General features: G+C 40.7%; 3 protein-coding genes across 13 annotated transcripts in view; all 3 read left to right on the forward strand.

The window, feature by feature from the left end:
• Positions 1–12,766, forward strand: part of ccdc135 (coiled-coil domain containing 135) — a 16,853-nt gene extending 4,087 nt beyond the window's left edge. For 2 of the 5 annotated variants that reach the window (XM_046055474.1, XM_046055473.1), the window contains exons 6-18: positions 1,219–1,362; positions 1,930–2,148; positions 2,266–2,400; positions 3,940–4,006; positions 4,262–4,390; positions 4,593–4,721; positions 5,611–5,831; positions 6,098–6,313; positions 6,430–6,540; positions 8,544–8,654; positions 9,099–9,293; positions 11,128–11,267; positions 11,422–12,766. In XM_046055474.1, coding sequence (XP_045911430.1) covers positions 1,219–1,362; positions 1,930–2,148; positions 2,266–2,400; positions 3,940–4,006; positions 4,262–4,390; positions 4,593–4,721; positions 5,611–5,831; positions 6,098–6,313; positions 6,430–6,540; positions 8,544–8,654; positions 9,099–9,293; positions 11,128–11,267; positions 11,422–11,509 — 1,905 coding nt within the window. In that variant the 3' untranslated portion in view covers positions 11,510–12,766. The remainder of the gene's footprint in view (positions 1–1,218; positions 1,363–1,929; positions 2,149–2,265; positions 2,401–3,939; positions 4,007–4,261; positions 4,391–4,592; positions 4,722–5,610; positions 5,832–6,097; positions 6,314–6,429; positions 6,541–8,543; positions 8,655–9,098; positions 9,294–11,127; positions 11,268–11,421) is intronic. The other 3 variants (XM_046055475.1, XM_046055476.1, XM_046055477.1) reach the window with 3 other exon arrangements.
• Positions 1–21,099, forward strand: part of LOC123974652 (protein NDRG3-like) — a 165,252-nt gene that overhangs the window by 115,065 nt on the left and 29,088 nt on the right. The gene's annotated exons all lie outside the window — the stretch shown is intronic.
• Positions 11,468–21,099, forward strand: part of LOC123974648 (PHD finger protein 20-like) — a 25,483-nt gene continuing 15,851 nt past the window's right edge. For 3 of the 6 annotated variants that reach the window (XM_046055478.1, XM_046055482.1, XM_046055484.1), the window contains exons 1-7: positions 13,507–13,576; positions 16,042–16,121; positions 16,874–17,045; positions 17,201–17,285; positions 18,552–18,625; positions 18,727–18,985; positions 19,122–19,205. In XM_046055478.1, the coding sequence (XP_045911434.1) occupies positions 16,042–16,121; positions 16,874–17,045; positions 17,201–17,285; positions 18,552–18,625; positions 18,727–18,985; positions 19,122–19,205 (754 nt within the window). In that variant the 5' untranslated portion in view covers positions 13,507–13,576. Of the gene's footprint in view, positions 11,606–13,506; positions 13,577–15,482; positions 15,767–16,041; positions 16,122–16,873; positions 17,046–17,200; positions 17,286–18,551; positions 18,626–18,726; positions 18,986–19,121; positions 19,206–21,099 lie in introns of those variants that run through there. The other 3 variants (XM_046055479.1, XM_046055481.1, XM_046055483.1) reach the window with 3 other exon arrangements.

A 21,099-nucleotide genomic window follows, 5' to 3' on the forward strand; every position in this document is an offset into this window, starting at 1 on the left:
TACAATCTCGACCATCGGATTCCACCAACAGGAAATCTTTAACTCATGGATTTGTTTTTCTGCTGCCAAAATGTTTCTCTGTGTTGGTGAATTATAAAATAAAACAACCCATCACCTCATTTTGGATTAAAATGAGTAACTGAGATTGTAATATTACAGAAATTACACAAAAAATGTGTTACAGCGAAAAACAATACATTACTGTAATTGCGTTACTTTTGAAACGCGTTACTCCAAAAACTGGTGACCAATCTGGGGACAGACACGGACCACAGCTGCTGCACGATAAACGCGTACAACATGGAAGAATCCACAGCTCCTTTGTTTTTTGGATTTAAAACAGTAAAACATAAACCAACGTCTGTTTTTATTTGTTTTCCGTTCTGGTTTTAAAACTGAAAAACCAAAAAATGACATGTTTTTTTTTTCTTCTGATTTGGTTTTTGAAACAGAATAATCAGAGAACAAACGAGACACAGATTGATGGCTAATGTGTCAGCGAGGGTTTCTTTCATCCGGCCACATTCATGTCATTTTATTTAACTACCAGTTTCTGATTGTAAATACTGTTCATGTCAACATCCAAGTCGTTATGTCTGGGATTTTTCTATAGCTGATATCAGTCAGACCTGACAAAGCTCCACCAGAGCGACAGGCGACAGCATACAACTGTTTTCACAGGTTGTGATTAAGACTATTGATGACGACTGAACTGACCTCTATAGGTGTAAAATAATAATCCCTCAGTAAGAAAATGCTGTGGAGAGTTGAAGGTATCTTGGAAACGCAGCCAAGCACGTCATTCTTATGCATGTGTTTACATACACATCCATGAAAACACGCCGGTGTGTTTGAGCGATAGTGAAGGTGTGTGTGTTGCTGTCCTAGCCCAGGTACCTGTTCTCCTCCACCTCGGTGCTGCAGAGTCAGAGAGCCACGTGTTTTGAATTCGCCACCCTGCTGTGCAGCCTGCTGCTCGGCGCCCACTATGACGCCTACTGTGTCAACGGCTACGCAGTCAGAGAGATGTGTCTGCTCGACCAGAGCCTGCAGGAGTGCCCCCTGCTGGACACAGAGGTCACGGTGGGTTACCGCACACCTACTGTACATATGAAGACGGGTGTATGGCCTGTACAGGCGGCTTTCCTCCTACAGCCAGACACTGACTCACAGATATCAAAGTGTCTGTTTGGTTGTGCTTCATGTTTTTGTGCGCAGAGTGTGATCTCAGAGCAGAAGCCACAGGAGAATAAATACACAGTGAAACCTCTGAGGGACCTGAAGAGTCACTTTTTGACGCAGCAAGAGAGGAAGAAACAGGATGCCGAAGCTGCGTTGCTTCAGAAACAAAAACTGCCGGAGGTAACCTGATGTTTTTACTGTTAAACCAACACAGCGCCACAGCTGCAGCGGTAGCTTACCTGTAGGAACACAACACAGAGAGTCTTACTGATGAAAATAACAAAAGGTTGCTCATGGACACCATGTTGCATGTGAGAGTCCGGGGTCAACATCACACTACTTCTGTAAGTGAGTCATTGTGTTAACCATGAGACTGTCCCATTGAAAGGTTTATTATTCACACTTGTCACACTGTTCTACAAGAGCTCACAAATGAAGCTACTCAAGGTGTCAAGAAACAAATAAGACCTTAAAACACGCACACACAAACATAGTAACTGCTATTGTGAGTTAAGGATGGAAAATCATAAGATTGTGTGTTTCTTAGCTGATCATTTTTAAATAATATTTTCCCTGCACAGCAATAAACTGACCAATACATGCATCGATTTTCTGAGTGAAACTATTCTGACAACTTCATCAGATCTTAACAAGATGAATGTCCTTTAAATAAAGCTTAGAGTTACAGATTAAACCCTTCTGCCTGGACTCTTTTACCTTCCACCTCTTCTTTCCCTTCCTGGACAGGAGAGCCAGCAGCGACCTGCTGACCCCCTGCGAGGTCTGCGGGTGCACTGTTGGGTGCTGGTGCTGTCGGGGAGTCGCAGCGTCCAGGAGAACTTCTTCATCGACCCTCTGACCGGGAACCGCTACACCACTGGCGATGACAACTTCCTGGGCATAGAGAGCGTGTGGAACAATCTCAACTACTATGTCAACATGCAGGACTGCAAGAACGGCTGCGCTGTGAGTCCACCACAACTCCAGACATGCCTGTAATGGTTACTGTTAGAGTCAGAACCAATAGACTAAATATATTCTGTATATGTCTTTTTTTCTGTGTATCTGCGTGTGTGTGTGTAGGATATGGTGTTTGACCTGGAGGATTTAAACATGTGGGAGCCAGTCTTGTACGGTGCAACCAGCAAAAAGCAGCTGATTCTCGACGTCCTGAAGAAAAAGGAGATGATGATGAGCAAAACCAACAATGATGATGAGGTGTGTACGTGTGTTTTTCTCTGTAGCTCCAAGCCACAGCCGCCGCACTATGTGGAAGCACAAGATGCCGTTGTTTATAATAGTTTACATTTTTTGGTGTGATAATTTCTCTTTTTTTATTTCCTGACAAAACAGCTGTGCATAATTCAAATGAGCATAAGGATGAATACACATTGTGTTACAAAAAGTCCCAAACCAGCAGTAAATGTTTCTACCAACAAGTCCCCCTCTAAAGGTGCTTTCAGATCAAAAGTGAAGTGAGTGGAGTTGGGGGCGGTGCGTTTACATACAAAGTCAATGCAAAGACGCGTGGAGTCGCGATTTCCTGTGGGCCGGTGTGCGAAGGGAGTGCTTCTGGGCACGCAAATACCTTCTGAAAATTTCCAACTCAAGCGAGAAAGTCACGTGACGCTGAGTCGCAATAGCCAATCAGCGTTGAGATTGTCCGTACGTAACCGACGTCTTCAGAGCGTTGTGTGGAGCTGCTAAACTTTAGGGAGGAGCAGGGAGCAGCGCTGCAGCTTTTAGACAAATAAACACCCGTAGTCGGTCGGATTCTGCTCTGACAGCTACTACGTTTGCTCGCGGGAGGAGCTCGGAGTTAACTGCTTTTATTAAATTAGCTTTTTACTTTAATTTTTGGGATTTCAACGTTGATTTATCTTCACTGGAGCTTCTAAGCAGCTTCTGCACACATCCAGTTCCACTGTTGTTGTTAGCGTCGGGAGGCACCCAGAGCTCTGCTGGACCACTACTTCATATTTATATAAAAACCGGACAAAACTGGACATTACTTGGAGAAAAGAAAGCGAGGAGGTTGAACTACCTGGTGAGATCAGAAAACATGTGTCTGTAACTTTATTCCAGCTGTCGTCGTACTTTACTGTGACCAAGTTAGCATAGCATAGCCCTGATCGATCCGAACTCCATTCAGAAAACAAACATTTTAGAAGTTGTTGTCCTGCTGACAGACCTGACAAAGCATGAATTCATATGTTTAACAAATCTGCATCATATTGTAGTTATTTCTGCATCAGTTTGATCCGTTTATTACTATTTAATAATTAAATAACCGATTAAAAGGAAATGCGCATGTGGACTATTTGTGTGCCACATATGACTGCATTTTCTCCGCAGATTGAGATTGTTTGAGGTGAGTACTAAGATCATGACTTTATTTTACAACGCGGTGCTGGGAAGTCTGATCGGAGATGGCGTGGCATCCTGGTTTGGCACCCTTATCATCCAGCGCAAAACAAAATGAAAGACTAATGAAATCTGCGATGAAAGTTATGGGAAAGAAAGACTTCCCTTCCCTCCAGACCATCTTTGAGAACTATGGTAGCCTCTCAGGCACATAAAATGATCTACTTTTCATAACGGCTCTGCAAAGATTCGACTGTGAGATTCGGAGTCGAATCGGGCTTCTTCCATCGAAGCATCAAATTTTCAACTATTCGGGGTCAGCTCTAGACTTTTTTTTTTACCAAGAATGAAGTTAATTTGAAACTCAACGGTGTGTTTTTGTTTCTGTTGAAGGAGGAGGAGCCCCGAGTGTTTGAGATGCCGAGATCCTGGGTCAGTTACATCACTATCTCAAAAAAAGGTACAGTAACGTTACATGAGCAGGCTGTACATTAGTTATTTGTTTTCAAGGTCAGTGTTTATTTGTTTACTATTTTTGTTTTATTTTTAAACAGACGAAACATAAACACCTTAATGCAAAAGATAAAGCGATCATAGCAGAGGAAAACGATATCTACAAAGATCAGAGCCACTAACAGGCCCTAGTCTTAAAACCAAACACATGCCACCTGAAGCTGTAAAACCTCCACAAGCCGCTGCTTCCTCTCTCATTCAGACCTGGAGAACCGTTTGCCGGGAAAGACGAAGGTGATCCGCTACAGAAAAGCAAAGCTGGAGATATTCGCACCGTACCTGAGGTCAGACGGCCTGGTCACACGACTCACTGCGTACAAAGACCTGGACTGTGAGTGTTGAAGAGAAACTTTTGACTTTGAAGAAATAAATTGGTGTCTTTTCTGTCATTAAGCGAAAAAGAAATACAAGGAGGCTTGAAGCTTTTTAAGATTTATGACCATAGTTGTAGTAGAATTTGTCCCGTGGTATTGCTTTGGGTTTGTGTCATTTGAGTTTGTTTGTGAATAAGATGCAACGTCTGTGTGTTGAAGGCACTGAGGTCGTCAAGGTGAAGGAGTGGTATCAACACAGAAACGACCACCTGGAGGAGCGTGAGGTCAACAAGGTCGACGACTTCACCACAGAGCGCTTCAAACACGGAAGACGTTTCCACCTTTTATGTAAATCGGCTTTCTGCTGCGGTCCAGTTAAGACCGCCAAAGACTGTTCACGTTTGGAGTTTGATGTCCACCGTGTACAGAAAACTTTACTGTGGGAACAAAACAGTTAACAGTCTTGTAAATAGATGTTTTTACAAAATGCTGAACAGATATAAACGTGCGATTCAAACAGGAGAATCTTAAATCACATTAACATCAACATTTTATGTATTTATTTATTTCACATTTATGTCTCTCTTTTCTCATTTATTTCTCTCTCTGTCTCTCGCCTGCCGTTCACCGGTCTTGTGCAGACTTTTGCGTGCATGCCATGCTGCCTACAACTGCATGCACACAAGCGCACTGACGCCCCAGGGTTAGGGTTACAATTTTGGATTTATTTACACACTTTTAAAAACATTTATTGAAAGTTTTTTTTCTTTTTACATGTTTATTTACAGCAGTAAACATTGAAATGTGTATTGTAACAGGCTGTATATTAACCTATTGGGAGAAAACTGATAGTTCTATGTAAAATCAGATGTTGAGCACCCCCATATCGCCTAAATGGCGTGATCCTTGTGTAGCTGCGAAGCTTCGACTGTGAGATTGACAGTCGAATCAGGCTCCGCCCATCGAAGCATCAATTCAGTCAGCCCTAGTCTCTTCATATGTTGTTATGATGATATGGAATCGTACAGACTAAATCACAGGCTTGTCCAGCTACATAACAAATGGCGCATACATTTCATAAAGTTTCACCTAGAGTCAAGATAAGATGGCTTTGAAAAAGTAGAGTTTTAAAGGGTAAATACGCCGGAATCTGTAGACATTAATCTTAAATATTGTTTGTGAAATCCTCCAAGTGTTACGTCAGTCTCCTGAGTGATGGTATATTTGTTTTGCTCAGCTCACAGGTACACGACCTTGACCACAGACACTGAGCATGAGATGGAGTTCAGCAGGGCTCACGTCGATGACCTGGTGCGGCGCGTCGAGTCGCCAGGTGAAATGACGGAGTTCTTCGAGGGCCGGGCCGACTTCCTCTACTTCCGGCACGTCGTCTTCGATCGGCACGTCCAGTTTTCAGAACCAGATGTGGACACTGATCTGGGAAACCGACCGCTACAGGTAAAAAAAAAATCACACTGGGGCCATTTTACCATCAAATGTAATTTAGCTTTGTAGCCAAACATCTTTGACCATACAGCTGTGAATTCTTATCTCAACTTTTAAACAGGCTGTTTATGTGCATGTGGGTCTGAATTATGCTACCTTCAGGGACACGTTTCAGACTAAAGACCAGTAGATCGGGGATGGAAGTCTCCAGGAAATTAATATGTATATGTCATGTACCCAAAACGGACATCAGTAGACATTTCTTTGTGTGCAAACAGAAAGTGGTGGAGCGTTTCCACAGGAACAGCTCCAAACCGGCCAACGAAGACGTGGCCGAGCGAGTGTTCCTATTTGCTCAAAGACGGATCGAGCTGACCTATCACTTAGAGGGTCATCGATTTATCCCTTCAAAGAGGAGCTTCATCAAACCACGAGAGTCGACGGAGATAAAGAAGGCCGAGGACTTTACACCTGACATGGTCTCCGGCTTCCAGGTTACAGACAACAAACATGCAGTAGATTTCACAGCCCTTCAAACTAAAAGTCTCTGAGCCTGTGGGATCTGTGTGCTTCTGTTTGTATGTGTGTGTGTGTGTGGGGGGGGATTCAGGTGGATCCATCTGAGAAGCCTCTGAAGACCCTGACTCTGTATAAGATGCTCGTGGCTCTGATGAAGGATGAGGAGAAGGTGGCTCTCCAAATCAGCGTGTCTATGAAAGAGGTAACTATGTCCTCACCTGGAATAACAGTGGAGCTGTGTCCCAATTCAGACATCACAAACAATGACACCTAATGACTAGTGCTGATTAATCGCATCGTTACATGTAAAATTGAATAATGCGCACTTGTAATTTAAATGTACTGCTACATACACAAAAGTGTGATAACGTGTGGTTTGCAAACACTTTAAACAAATAAGGTGCTTTTTACCAGCAGTATTCCCTTTTACACAGTAGCAATAAAATATCGCGGGTGGAAAAATACGGAACAAAGATGACAGCGTAGTCTGCTGAAGTCTCCCTCCGCTGCTTGTTTGGGGGGGTGATTTGCAGGCTGATCAACATCCCGACCCTCCTGTGACCCAGGGTTTGACTGGATGTGTATTCAGAGCCAGTGAGCAACGGACTTTCAAACTAATAATAATAAAATAAAAACTGCGTTATCTTAATTGAAGGTAAAATATACTTGTTTTTTGTCTGACAAGATATTTCTTCTTACCAGGCGGCTTTTATGTTCGAGAATTTCACTTGTTTTTTGTCCTTAAGTAGCAAGTGAAATATTCTTGTTCTGTTGGCAGATAATTTATCCTTATTTTAAGTAATATTTCCCCCATTTTAATGCTTTTGTTCTTTGTTTTTGAGAGCTCACTTTTTGCAGTGATACTGAGCATGGTGGGAACATGATAAAACATTGATTTGTGAAAGATATGATTGGCGGCGTCTCTACGTCTGTTTACATCCGGCCCGATTGGTACCACACATGTGCAACTCTGAACAGAGGTGAGAAGGAAGCGAGATGGCTCTGTCTGTGTAAAACACAACGCAAACTGAATTACATTAATAATTAACTTATTTGGAACTTATTATATGGACTTCTTTTTCACTTTAACATGCAATCTTGACTAAATGCTAGTATTCATTAAAGCCCCTCTTTTTCTAATTGTCACTTGGAAGTTCTTCACTTCACTGTGTAGAAGGGTTTACGTTTGTTTTCACATTCGTCTACTGATGGAGGAAAGTTTCTCTGAGCTCACCTTAAACCTCTGCAATTTAGTGTGATGTCACAAACCCTCTTCAGTGATTCGTCAGTGAAGTAGGAAACATCTTGTGTCCAAAATATTTCCATATTCATAGATTCAGCATGTGTGAATGTAGGTAAGTGTAAATGTGGAAAACGTTATTCTAAGCAGATCATTTTTTTGAATGTCTAAAATAAAATCCGTCGTGGTTATTTTCTAAGGTTGTATTTTGTCGTGTTGTTACGACCCCTTTATTGAGTTATATATCTTTTTTGTGCATGTAACAGGTTTGCAAAGTGAAAAAGCCCAAAGTGAGTTCCCATCTCCCACAGAAAACTCTGCTCTGAACTGAAAACAGCTCGTTTGTAGTCCAGCCGCTTCATGATGTCACAGGGATGAAAGCTAAACGCGCCTCATGTAACGCTCGCCAAGCGGCTACTCCGACACGCCCTCAGAAACAGCGAGCTGCAGCACACAGCTCTCCTCTCCCTTCCAAACACTAGCTACCCTCCAGGCAGTCAGTGGACATAAAGTTGTTCCTGTGATGTAGAGACAGAGCTCAGTTAAAACTTTATGGATACAGATTAATAACTCACCGCTCTGAAACTCTCGCTCCAGTCCGTGTTGCCGAGCCGGTCGGCAACACGTACGGCTGAACCCGAGCTGTTTACCGGCTTCTCGCTGACCCGCCCTTCTCTGCTTCTGATTGGCTAGTAGTCCTTTACTAGGAACTGAGCATGTGCAACTCCCAACAAAGATCATTTAGAGACAAGATGTATCACTCCATAGCTAAAACGAAGCCTTCAACACAGGGTGAAAAGAGGAGCTGCAGCAATGTGCAGTATGACAAAAATATGGTGTTTTCTGAAAATTAAACCATGTAAACCTGTTCTGGTACAACCTCTAAATGAGATTATGAACCTGAAAATGAGCAGAATACCACCTCTTTAAGGGTGTGAATACTTCTTCCCCTCATGTGTGAGTAGGTCAGAGACATTGTGGCCTGCAGAGAGCAGGAGGAGGCAGACATTCAGCTTCACTTCTCCCCGTGGACGACAACAGGAGCTGCCAGAGCCCGAAGCCAAAGACAGGAAATGGTGAGACATACGCACTTACACAATTTATTTAAGTCTACTTAAAAGAAATAACCACAAATAGAATAAATGCAGTCAAATGCATAAACAAAACCATGTACCAGTGGCATACAACAGGTCTTCACAATACTAAGCATATCACTCAGACTCTGACACTCTGTTTTGCCCTTTTTTGGGCATCCCAAGCTATTGAAGCCCTGTTGTGTGTGTCCTAAGATACAGGAACACAGAGACTTTACATGTACAGTAACTTGGTTGTGTCAATCCCTATACACAAAATTAATTTCAATTTGCCACAAATTCTACTTGAGGAATGTAATTCAGTTTAAACAACCAAATAACAATTTTGCCTGGCAAAAATAGAAAATAGAGTTCAATACAATAAAGCAGGCTAAGCCACGTTTAGGAAGGCAAACACTTGTGTCGGCTGTTTCTCTGCCGCTGCAGGAGCGTCTGGCTGCGGAGGAGCAGAGGTGGCTGCAGGAGAAGGAGAAGGACATCCTGGCTCCCCTCCTCATCCGTCTGAACAACGCAGAGACTCTGAGCGCCGAGGACGCCAAGCAGCTCCACCAGGACTGTTTGGCCGAGTTTAAACAGAGACTGGTGGAGCACGCCAACCTCATTCAGGAACGCTACGAAAAGGTACAGCGCAGATTCACTCATGTATGTAAAAGCCCTTTCCCACTGTAGTGATGTAACATGTTGCCACTGTTTCCTCTAATCTCTGGAATTACATTTGTGCTCTGCTCTGACGGTGATACCGAATCCAAGTACCTTTCAAGGGTTGTGATCAGTAAGACAGATGAGTCGCCGCATGATCACAACAAACACGGGAACCACCAGTTTACTTCTGCATCTGTATAGAGCAGGACAAAATGTTACGTTCAGACACGGGAAACAGTTTTTAGGCCCAGATGCAGACACTTAAAAAGATCCGATCTGCATTGGATTTGGATCACAAATGGAAATGGCCCAATTCCGAACTGGAAAACATCAGATTCCATGTGACTGGGCCTGTTCACACTGTAATAAAAAGATCAGATCTGAGGCACAAATGGGCAAAAAATGAGATTTGGGTCACATTGGCCTGCAGTCTGAACGTGGGGCGTGATAATAAAATGAATGTGGGGTAAAGTCACATATTTCCTCACTGCTAAATCCGATTGTGAAGTCAAATATAATTTCTGCATGCATAACACTCGGCGTGTGATTTTGCAGCTTTGTAAAGTGAAGCGAGGTTCCTTTAAAACAACAAAGTTTCTCTCATAAATGTATAAATACGATGTCAGAGAATATATTCAAGTTTTTAACTTGTAGATTTGTGATATTAGTTTCTCGCAAATCTACCACAGTAATCTTGGAAATTCTTTCACCCTCTACACTAGCTCCAATTTCTTGTTGTACCTTTACATCTGAATGATATTACATATAAAATACATTATAAAGAATCAGCCTACAATAAGAACACTGTGAAGATAATTACAAATTTACTCCATGTGATGCCTACAAGCCTCCCTGGCTTTGTCGGCCGCCACGATATTAGATTTAGCCGTTAACGTGCCTTTAAACTCCTCATATCCTGACAATATCAACGTGCATTCTTCTGGGGAGCATCCGCCGTTGTGAAAAAACTCTGCCTGCACGGTTTACAGAGGGTTAACACCAACTCAACTAACCAACATCTGATCCACCTTTGTAGTGCCGTTTAACTCCAGTGTAGGCGGTCAGAGTTTGTCAACCCTGAGTTTACTCTGAGTAGGTTGAACTCCCTTCATAGTTGAGGCCACTGCAGGGCAGAAATACATATAAATAAGGTTTAACTCAACAAACAGCTAAGTAGAAACCAAAACCATAAACGTCACACGCCTACCAAACAGCAAAGAAATTATATATTTATAGATGTGAGACAGAATAGTTGGTTATTCTGCTGTCTGTTTAAATCATCTGAAACAGCCTGATTGTAAAACCAGAAGAACTGGACATGTCTATTCAAGTCACACGGTTAGAGCTGCAAACATTAGCTGATTAGTTGTCAGTTATTAAATGAATCGCCAACTGTTTTGATAATCGATCAATCGGTTTGAGTCATTTTATTAAGGAGAAAATGTCTAAATTCTTCCAGTTTCTTTAAAGTCACCTTGGGCTTTGGGAAACTGTAACAGACATATTGATGTATTGACCATCTTTTATTGATTCATGTAACCCCTGGACTCAAGAGTGACTCAAATGATGAAGTGGCGCTGAATTGTGGAAGGAAGGGAGAAAAAAATCCACAGATTAATCAACAGTTAAATTATCGTTAGTTGCAGCCATACATGTTGTCTCATATAAAATGCTCAGTTGGTTTTATTTAAGGAGACGTGTTATATATGTTTAGAGTTTATACACCCACATCTGGAAATGTAAAAAGGAGGCGTTTGGGATGAACGACAGGTTTTAGAGACGCTACAGCTACAGCTGTGTGATCTGTGTTCAGGAGACACAGGAGCTGCAGAGGAAACAGCAGTGGTTCCAGAAGAACCAGCTCAGCATGACCAAGAAGCAGGAGGAAGAGTACCAGAACTACTGCTCCGACAAAACACTACGGATACTCGTCGCCAAGAAGCGGCTAAGCATGTACTTACACATACAGAGATAATCCATTCATTTATTTTTAACAGTTTAAAGTCATTTAACCAAGCAGAAGCATTGCTTGGACTGACAGCTAATTCTTTGTCCAAATGTTGTGTGATTATATATGTATATGTGTGTGTGTGTGTGTGTTTTCCAGGCACAAGGAAGCAGCTCCTCAGAAGTACCGAGTTCTGGATCAGAGGCTGAAACGAGACCCTCGACTGGCCCCTCACCTGCTCAGCTGAGCCTGACACCTGCCCTCTTTTTTAAATATCTTGTGTGTCTTTTCTTTCCTCCTATAGTGGATCTTCTTCCTCACAGAGTCGGTGAGGGGGGCCCAGGTGTGTGTTGTCTCTGTTGTCTCTGTCACAGTACATCCGTGTTAGATGATTCTCCAACAAAAGTGAAATTAACCTGCAAAACAGTCGAGCTACAAAATACATTAAGGTGATTCTATTACTGGTTCTAATAAGTTATTATCGCTATTATCTGTACCCCAGGAGCAGCCTCATGTCTGGAGCCGCTAACGGGGATCTAGATAAATATGTGTCTGTCTTTCCAAAAGTCTTTGTTACAAATTGCTCACTTTCATGTCAAGGTATAAGGAATAGAAATGCTAACAGAAAGTAAGTAGAAAATATAACAAAAATAAACAAACTTAAAAATATAAATATAAAATATAAATATAAAGCAGTGTGGATATGCAGTATTTTACAATATTACCAGAAGTTTAAAAAAAGGGTGTTAATCATCACATCTGCATTTGTAAGTAATAAGTTTATTTTATTCCTGCTTATAATTGACCTATATAAAGTTTTATTAACCATAAATAAATCCTTCAATTACAAATTATAAAACTTTTATAAAGTTGTTATTGAAGGCGAGACATCGCAGTTCAAAATAATGATTTGACAGATTTCAAGTTATTTTGCAACGATTGTTACCATACTTTCATAAAATGTAAAAACAATCTTGAATAATGTATATAAACATCAATATTTGTCTATTTTATACCGTCAACTGCAGATCGTGTAAATTCCATCTTTATCAGCGATTTACATGAACAGGTCTTTTTAAAAATCATTTATTATTCGTTATCAGTTTTGTTTTCTAGAGCACAATGTTAGCTAGTCCTTATATCAGATATCTATAAGAGATGTGACGGTCAGCTAAGTGTTTCTGTTGTGTTGACTTATTTTTAACAGCCATTTTCTCAAAATGACAAGTTTCCTGTACGCCAAGTCATTTTCCTCACCCTTCAAGGCTGTTAAATCATCATAACTTTACACTCTTAGGTCTTATAGCGAGACATTTACTGAGGGTTTTTAAAAGATCTTGTATCATTCTCATTTTATGTGGCATTTTATCTGTAAGTATGTGGGGGAAAAGGGTCCATCACACATATATATTTTGAATAAATCCATGAAAAAATATATATTTAGATAAACCATTCTGTTAATGTCTGGCCATTTGGTATATCACAATAAAACCAAATAAATCCATCTGAGTCTTATCACTGTGCTGGAAAATGGATTTGGGTGATATGCAAATCAGTGCATATTTGCATATTAAAAAATAAAAACATAAAAACTTGTCTTCAAAAAAAGCTTCTTTTTTTTCTGTTTACTTTTAGCTTGTAAAGTTTCATTGTGATTTGAGTAAAGTTGAGATTTAATGAGACCTATATTGTAGTTCTGTGACTCCTGTATGTACGGCAGCTTTGCATGAGTTCAAAAAAATAATTTTCTATCTTATACTGGCTCTTCATGCAGGCCCTCATTTCAGCATCTGGCTGAAACAAGCTGTAGATGCTCCTGTCTCTTTAAGGCTCTTTGTGGGCGTGGCCAGCATTCTCTGCCTGGAGCAAATGACCATATATGGAAATCTGGCTCGGAATGACATCATACCGAGCCATTAGTAGTAAAAAAAACTGTTTAAAAATACTTTTACCTCATTATTTGAAACTAGAAATGCCAGAAAAAGCATAATAGGAAAGCATATTTGACTTGTGTGATGCCTTAACACAGATAATCAAATAATATTAAGCATAGGGCATGTTTGACAGTTTCCGCAGCATCATTGTTTTCTTTAAAAAAAAAAAAAAAAAGGAAGGGATGGAAGCTCCAGTGAATAAGATTTCTAAGATATAAAAATAAACAAGAAATTATAAGTAAGATAAGACATACATCTTATTGATCGTCTCTGTAGAAACCCAAAACACAGATTAACAAACCACCTCGAACGTCTCCTCTCGCGCATGCGCTCTGCAGCCATTCCAGTATGAAGAGTGCGGCGCAGAAGTAGCGCGAGAGGTAAACAAGCTTTTGTGATACTTATTTACACATTTAACGCTCATAATGACATTTAAACAGCGGAGGCAGGTTTATAAAGGTTCCCGCTTGCGTGACAGCTCGTTTGTCGGCATGAAACTTCCCTCTGCTTGCAGCTGTCACTGTGACTTTCCAGCCTGAGCAGCGGCGGGCTAACAGTTAGCCGCGTTAGCTCATGAAGTCACAGTCAATGGAGAGAAGAACTGTTTAACTGGACGAGCCTAAAGAACGACTCCTAACGTTTGGCCGTCACTCTTTAACTGCCGACGGAGTTTACGAACGTATAATATTAAAACAGTTTGCGTTTCGTCCTGTGTCATCGCGTTTTGGTGCTCTTTGAGGCTAACTGATCGCGTTAGCATTTTAGCCACTGTCAAATGTTTGAGAGGCGGGACTGCTGTTTTTGACTGACAGCTCGGGCGGCCAATGGCAATTCAGAATAAGCGTAATCGGAGTCTTGTAAGCCAATCCGCTTCTCCCACAGCTAACGGACCAGAAACAGAAATGTCAGTTTCTTTCATTGATTCACTCACACGGTGTTGTGAGTTTTTTGGGGGGTTTAATGTAAAAATCCCTCATAATTCAGACTACAGTTTGAGGAAAGTTTGAAAAAAGGAGAAATTAACGACGTCCTGTTCGAGTGTTGTAACCACGTAACGTAACAGCAGACGTTAAGTTACTAAAACAGCTCTAATATCGTCTTAATCCTGTTTAAAAATTAAAACATCTCCACTTTAAGCGCTTATTCTACGTTTATTTCCATTATGTGTTTGGAAACTTTTCAACAGGGGGACGAAGATGGATGCAGATGCGCGCACTCCCGACCTCATAATGTAACAGCTGTTACCGGTCACGCGCTTTTTGGGAAATAATCAACATAAATCTGATGAAATCAGCTATTGTTTACTGACATGTTTTTATTTGACACTTGCATTGGCAATGTAAACGTTTGTTTCCCACGCCAATAAAACTCCAGTTGAATTTAATTATAACAGTAATCTATTTTAAAGCTGACTCTATGGAAGTCAAAGGCTGCCACTATTTAAAAATAAATAGTTAATCAATTCTTATTTTTATTTAATTATAACTTTAATATTTAATAGGTTAATTTTCCATTTGCGTACACATGCAGTCTAAAAATGCATGATAATTGCCAGAATGGAAAAAAAAAATTTAAACCCCAGTGTGTAATCCGATTATTCCTGCAATACAATCTAATATCTCAGCCAGTAACATGCTGTTTTATTAATAAATGGAATAGAAACATACATCGTTTTGTGATTTCAGAGCATGGTGGGTGTTTAAGGAAGAGCGGTGTACAGTTTGTCCCAAGTTGTGGGATATCAGCCAGATTAACTGGCCATCTGATTAATTGCAAGAACAGCAGTCCGCCAGCGTTTTTAGGAATTTGTAAGAATGCCAATGTACAGTAAAGCTCATTTTCACTTAATGTTGATTTTTTTTAATGAACTATTTAAAGGTTTTATCTTTAAAACGATGAAAACTACCCATCACTATTTCCCAGAGTCTAAGGTTTAGTCCGAACAACAGTCCAAATATTCAGTATAAAGCAGAAGAAAAAGCTTGATAAATGCCTTGAAAGATGAAAAACAGTTTTTTGTGGACTGACTGAATGTAGAACAACACAACATCAGGTGTAAAAGGTGAAATCGAGCATTACCGTAATACTGATGAAATAAATAGAAAATGTGCAGCATGAACTTGAAAATTCATTTAGCTGATTTCTAATGAAATTAAATGGAACTGGGCCCTTTTTATAATCAATTTCATAATGGTTCACTCATGCTATTATAAAAACTTTTATTTTTATTAGAAATGTGCTTAAATAAAGGCATAATTCAAATGCATTTTACTGCTTAATTTCCAGGCGGGCTCTCTGGAAGTCTAGCGAAAGTGCCCCTTTTGGCCCCTTCTGGACCTCGATTATGGATTTGGGCAGACGTTGACGCGGGCAGAATTGATCGGCATGTTCACGAGAATTTGTCAGCGCGACGGCGAGCGTGCAAGTTACAGGGAGCTTCAGACGTTTGGGTTCAGCCACAGTTTGCATCATCGGGAGCTCTGTAGTCATTGGAGAAATACAACAATGAGCTGATGCGTCGTTAGTGGCTGTAGTCAGGCTGTGCAGGATTGATTAGAACAAACAAAGAGGTGAAATGTCCCACAGATACACAGCAGAGAGGACAGCATTCTTGCATTGCAGCACTTTTAGTCTTACATTGTTCTGTGTTTTGCTGACGTTGTTGGACAGATTCCTGTTGATGGCTTAAACAAACAAGTATTAGCACTGTAGCGTAAACTTTACAGTGTGTTAAATGTTTGTGAGAAAGTTACCTGGAGGTTTTACTGACAAATTAAAAATATGCAAATAATTCATTACTTACGGTAAATTTATATAAATATTATTTTGTCTCTGTTTCTGCCAGATGAAGACACCTCCTGACCGGTCAGGAATCACCTTTGAGGTCGGAGCTCAGCTAGAAGCCCGAGACCGCCACAAGAACTGGTCTGGACCACACACACACACCCCCCCCCACCCCCATACACATAAAATAACAAAAAATAAGATGGATTATTCAGACATTCGCACTTCCAAAAGTATGGCGCTATTTAAAATTATGTTTCTGGCTTAAAGGGTAACTTATGACATTATGGAGAGAGAGTAAGATCCTTTTTGCTATATTGCTCTCATCAAAGCCACCAGACTCCATTGACAAAAACATTAATTTAACCATTCAGAACACAGGAGTTGCTGGTCTACCGCTGCCTTGGACAGGACAATTTGTTTGTTTGTGTTGTTGTGTGACTTAGCTGTTTTTAAAGGGTTATAAAAAACAAAACAAAGTGACACATTAACACAAACAAACTTATCGATGGAGGCAGCAGTAGGTCTGAGAGGTAAAATTATAGTTTTTTATTAAGGTTGCTTTAACGAGAGCGATATAGGGAGTGAAAATAGATCTGACTCTTTAAAAAAGGTCTCTCTCTGTAGGGATCCTTTCAATAATGTTGTCAGACACCTGTAATAATCTGAGCCTGTCGCACTCACTCAATTTCAAAATATGTTGTTGTCCCAGTTAGTCACATGGACACAAAAACATGGGAAAGTAGGTTGAAAGATACAGAAGTTACCCTTTAAATGACAGTTAATTGAATTTAAGGAATTTAGTGTTTTTAATTTTAATTTTTTTTGTTTTTTCACGATCAGTTTTGAAAACTTTTAAAATCTCATCCTGCATCGTGTTGTTATCCTGTCAGGTACCAAGCCACGATCGAGAAAATCGACTACGACACAGAGCAGGTCCTGGTCCACTACCGCCAGTGGAGCCGTCGGCATGATGAGTGGTTTCACTGGACCTCGCCGTACCTGCGGCCGCTGGAGCGAGTCAGCCTGAGGAGGCAGGGCCTGAACCCGCCGTGTTCCCAGCCGGTACTTTAAACACTTTTTGTCCCGATAATTACACTTAAAGTTTAAATAATAGATGTGTGAGTATGTGTATGTTGTCGCAGTGTCAGTCGTCGTTTCTCTTCTTCTCTGTTTGCTTTGTTGGACTTTACACTTTTCTTTCCTTCTCTTTGTCTCAGATGTTTGTTTCAGGTACGAAGGTTCTGGCCTGTTGGACAGATTGTCGTTTCTACCCGGCCAAAATCCTCAGAGTCAACAGGGACGGTGAGGCTCGATTTCACCTTTCACACCTGACCTTCTGTTGCTGAATTAATTAGTCCATTTATTGATTAGTCCGTCCACAGGAAAAAAATGTTTTGGCAATTATCTATTAAGGCATTTATCAAGTTTCTTTCTGCTGCTTTAAACTGAATATTCGGACAAAAAAATACATTTTATAAAGAAAACGTTTATATAGTTGATAAAAATAAATCAACATTAAGTGATACTGAGCCTTACTGTACATTGTCATTCTTACAAATTCCTAAAAACATTTGTGGACTGCTGTTCTTACATCGGTGCAGCGGGATGTTTTCTGGGGAGAAATTTAACAGAACCTCCCCCAAAAACATTTTAAGTAGAGTTTTGCCAAAACCAGATCTGACACGTGAACCCTGGGCTATTTTTTTGCTTCATTTCATCACTGACCAGCAGTTCGGCAGGCCGTTTTTCACAGCGGCCGTAGCACATATATTTGACGACATGTGCACCGATGATCTGAGTAAAGAGTAATTTAATTTAAGTAATTTCCCTAACGTTTTATTTTACTTTAATGGATGCATGTAACTTGTTTTATACTTCCTGACAAAAGACCAACTCACCGGGAGTGTGAGAGCTACCAAGAGTAACTCAGCGTAGCTCTGGTAGACTGCGGTCAGCTGATGTTTTGTTCTGTGGTGCTGCTGCAGTGGTGTTAACAGAGGAGCTGCAGCACTCATGACCTGAGGGAAGGATCCGACTCTCTGTTTCTCTTTTTTAATAGGCATATATCGGCTGTCATAAACGCCGATGCAGATATATCTGCAAGTAGCTTATAGCGGCCGATAATATCTGTAAAACGATAAATCGGTCGGGCTCTAGTAATAACCTCAAAAGAAAAGTGGTTGGATCGAGTCGGATGCCAAAGTGTGTGAGCGCACAACTTTACAGCAGCGGCGCAAAACACAACGTTAGATGTCTTTAATGTTAATTAATATACTTTCAGTTCACTTTAAAAACTGTGGCCACCGATGTTTCGTTTATTAATGGGAAACACTGGTTTAGAGAATAATGCAGCTGAATGACGTCTGACAAACTGGAACCCGCCCTCTTTCCTTTTCATTCATTTATAAAGTTTCCATGTAAAGCAACACGTCACTGGCCGAGGTTAACGTGTATGTTAGATTGTACTCTGCAGACATACATAACTTTTCCTTCGTCATGCTCTCTAAAAGTCTGAATCGGCCATTCCTACCAACTGCTAAACCTGGTGTGTTTGTGTGTTTGTGTCAGACTCCTACACGGTGCGTTTCTATGACGGCGTGGTTCGGACTGTGAAGCCGACAAAGGTCAAGCCTTTTAAAGAAGTAAGAAATACTTCCCTCCCATTGGTCTTCATCTGATTGGCTTCACCAATCACAACTCCGCTGACTGAGTCTGTGTTTTGTTTTTGTTTTGTCTGACACAGAAGTCCAGATCTGAGAAGAGCGCGGTGGGAAGCGAGGGATGGGAGGAAGGCGAGAGCGAGGAGGAGGAGGAGGATGACGGTGAAGGGAGACGGGGTGAGGAGGAAGAAGAGAAGAAGAAGAAGGAGGGGGAGGAGGAGGAGGAAATGGAGGAGAAGGTGACATTAGAGGAGAAAGAAGGAACTGAGGAGGAGGGTGAGAGGAAGAGGAAGGCAGAACCTTCATCCTCCAATCCACCAGCAAAGAAGAAAACAGATGATAGTAAGTTACATCATCAATACCTGTCACTTATGTAATCGTATAAACGTCCTTAAAGCTGACTTAGTATTGATTTTCGGACAGCTGTGATGCTGCTGTTGTCTGCGATCCTGCTGCTAATGAGTTGCTCCTCTCCCAGGTAGAAGCAGTGGAGATCAGAATGAGCCCATCACGGCTGACTCCACACAGCCAGCTCCTGCTAACCCCGCCCACATCGACAGAGGTGCGCATTTGATACCGCCGCATAATTATTTTATTGGCAACTCTGATTATGCAGATCCTAGAGGCGGCACGACTGCACTGAGTCAACGTAAAGACGCATTTAGATACAAACAGATTGCGTGTGTGGTGAAGATGCATCCATATGTGTGAAGAAATGTGCGCTAATACAAACACTGAATGACTCTACTTCATTAACGTAAGGATAGAAGAAGAAAATTAGAGAGAGTGAAGGAAAATGAAACTAAAGTAGTGACTTTGCCTCCATTATTGTGAATGTTTTATTGCCGTATTTGTTGAACTTTGACCCGAGCTGTGACTGAAGGGAACTGGTTGTGCTGCTTCATCTAAATGTCAATCGGGATCATGTTAAGACATTTGCTGGGTGAAATATAAGCAGTCGGATTCATCTACAGGTTTCTGTAGTGATCGAACTGTTGACAACGTTGAGATTGAAGGGTTAGGATCTTTACAAAATGCAAAGATACAAATGCTAAAATAGTCTATTGAGATACCAACATGGGATCTTATTTTTTGATCCAGTTTCTTTTCTGCCCTGAATTACATGTCATGTTTTTAAATTTAAAAGATAATTTTCCAAGACAAGCAGGGCTCAACGTTTAAACTTTTTGGCATACCGGGCCAGTGGGTTTGAGACTTACTGGCCCTCCCTCTAAAAGTTATTTACAACAAAACCAAAGACTTATAAGTTATGTTATACTGTTAACATGTTTAACCTGTTATTAAATATATCCTGGATATAAAGAAAAATAAACTAAAATGTAATCACAGTTAAAATTATAAAATAAATATATAAACATTTATAATTATAAAAAGGTGATAGTTAACAAAACAGTTTACTTTTAAAACAAAACATACTAACAGACTCAAACCTGACGTGCTCTCTCTCCTGTTGACAGCCATTTCATAAAAACAAATGTACATAGAGCAGCGGATACAAGTCGCCTCTATCCTGATTGACAGCTCGCCATGGTAGCGACCTGTCAATCATGAGGTAATCCCGCCCTGAAGCCTCCCCTGCTTCCTGGTCTCTGTTCCTCTAAATAGGACCGTAATTTGCTAAATGAACATCATGCTGTGTTGAAGAAGACTTGAAACTAGCGACTGAGACTCATTTAAAAGTGTTTACTGAGGGAATAAATCAGCTGAGAAGTAGAAACATTTCATTTCTAATGGAGCCGGACTTCTTTTTGCGACCAGCGGACTCACCCCCTGCTGGCCGTTAGAGAGAACGCAGGTTTCACTTTCAGACCCAGAGGTTGCCGCTTGATTGAGATTAGAGAAGTAACATTTGACAACCACTCGTCACGTAACTACAACTCTGGATTGGACAGCGTCACAATAACAAAACAAAAACTAACCGTCACAATAACAAAAACTAACCGTCACAATAACAAAAACTAACCTTCACAATAACAAACTAACCTTCACAATAACAAACTAACCTTCACAATAACAAACTAACCTTCACAATAACAAACTAACCTTCACAATAACAAAAACTAACCGTCACAATAACAAAAACTAACCGTCACAATAACAAAAACTAACCGTCACAATAACAAAAACTAACCGTCACAATAACAAAAACTAAGCGTCACAATAACAAAAACTAACCGTCACAATAACAAAAACTAACCGTCACAATAATAAAAACTAACCGTCACAATAACAAAAACTAACCGTCACAATAACAAAAACTAAGCGTCACAATAACAAAAACTAACCGGCACAATAACAAAACAAAAACTAACCGGCACAATAACAAAAACTAACCGGCACAATAACAAAACAAAAACTAACTGTCGCAAAACAACTGCAGGATGTTGAGTTTCTAATAACTTTTTTTTAATTACTAATGTTTTTGCAGTGGCCCG

Source organism: Micropterus dolomieu, linkage group LG08 (assembly GCF_021292245.1).
Source record: "Micropterus dolomieu isolate WLL.071019.BEF.003 ecotype Adirondacks linkage group LG08, ASM2129224v1, whole genome shotgun sequence".
Taxonomy (NCBI): domain Eukaryota; kingdom Metazoa; phylum Chordata; class Actinopteri; order Centrarchiformes; family Centrarchidae; genus Micropterus; species Micropterus dolomieu.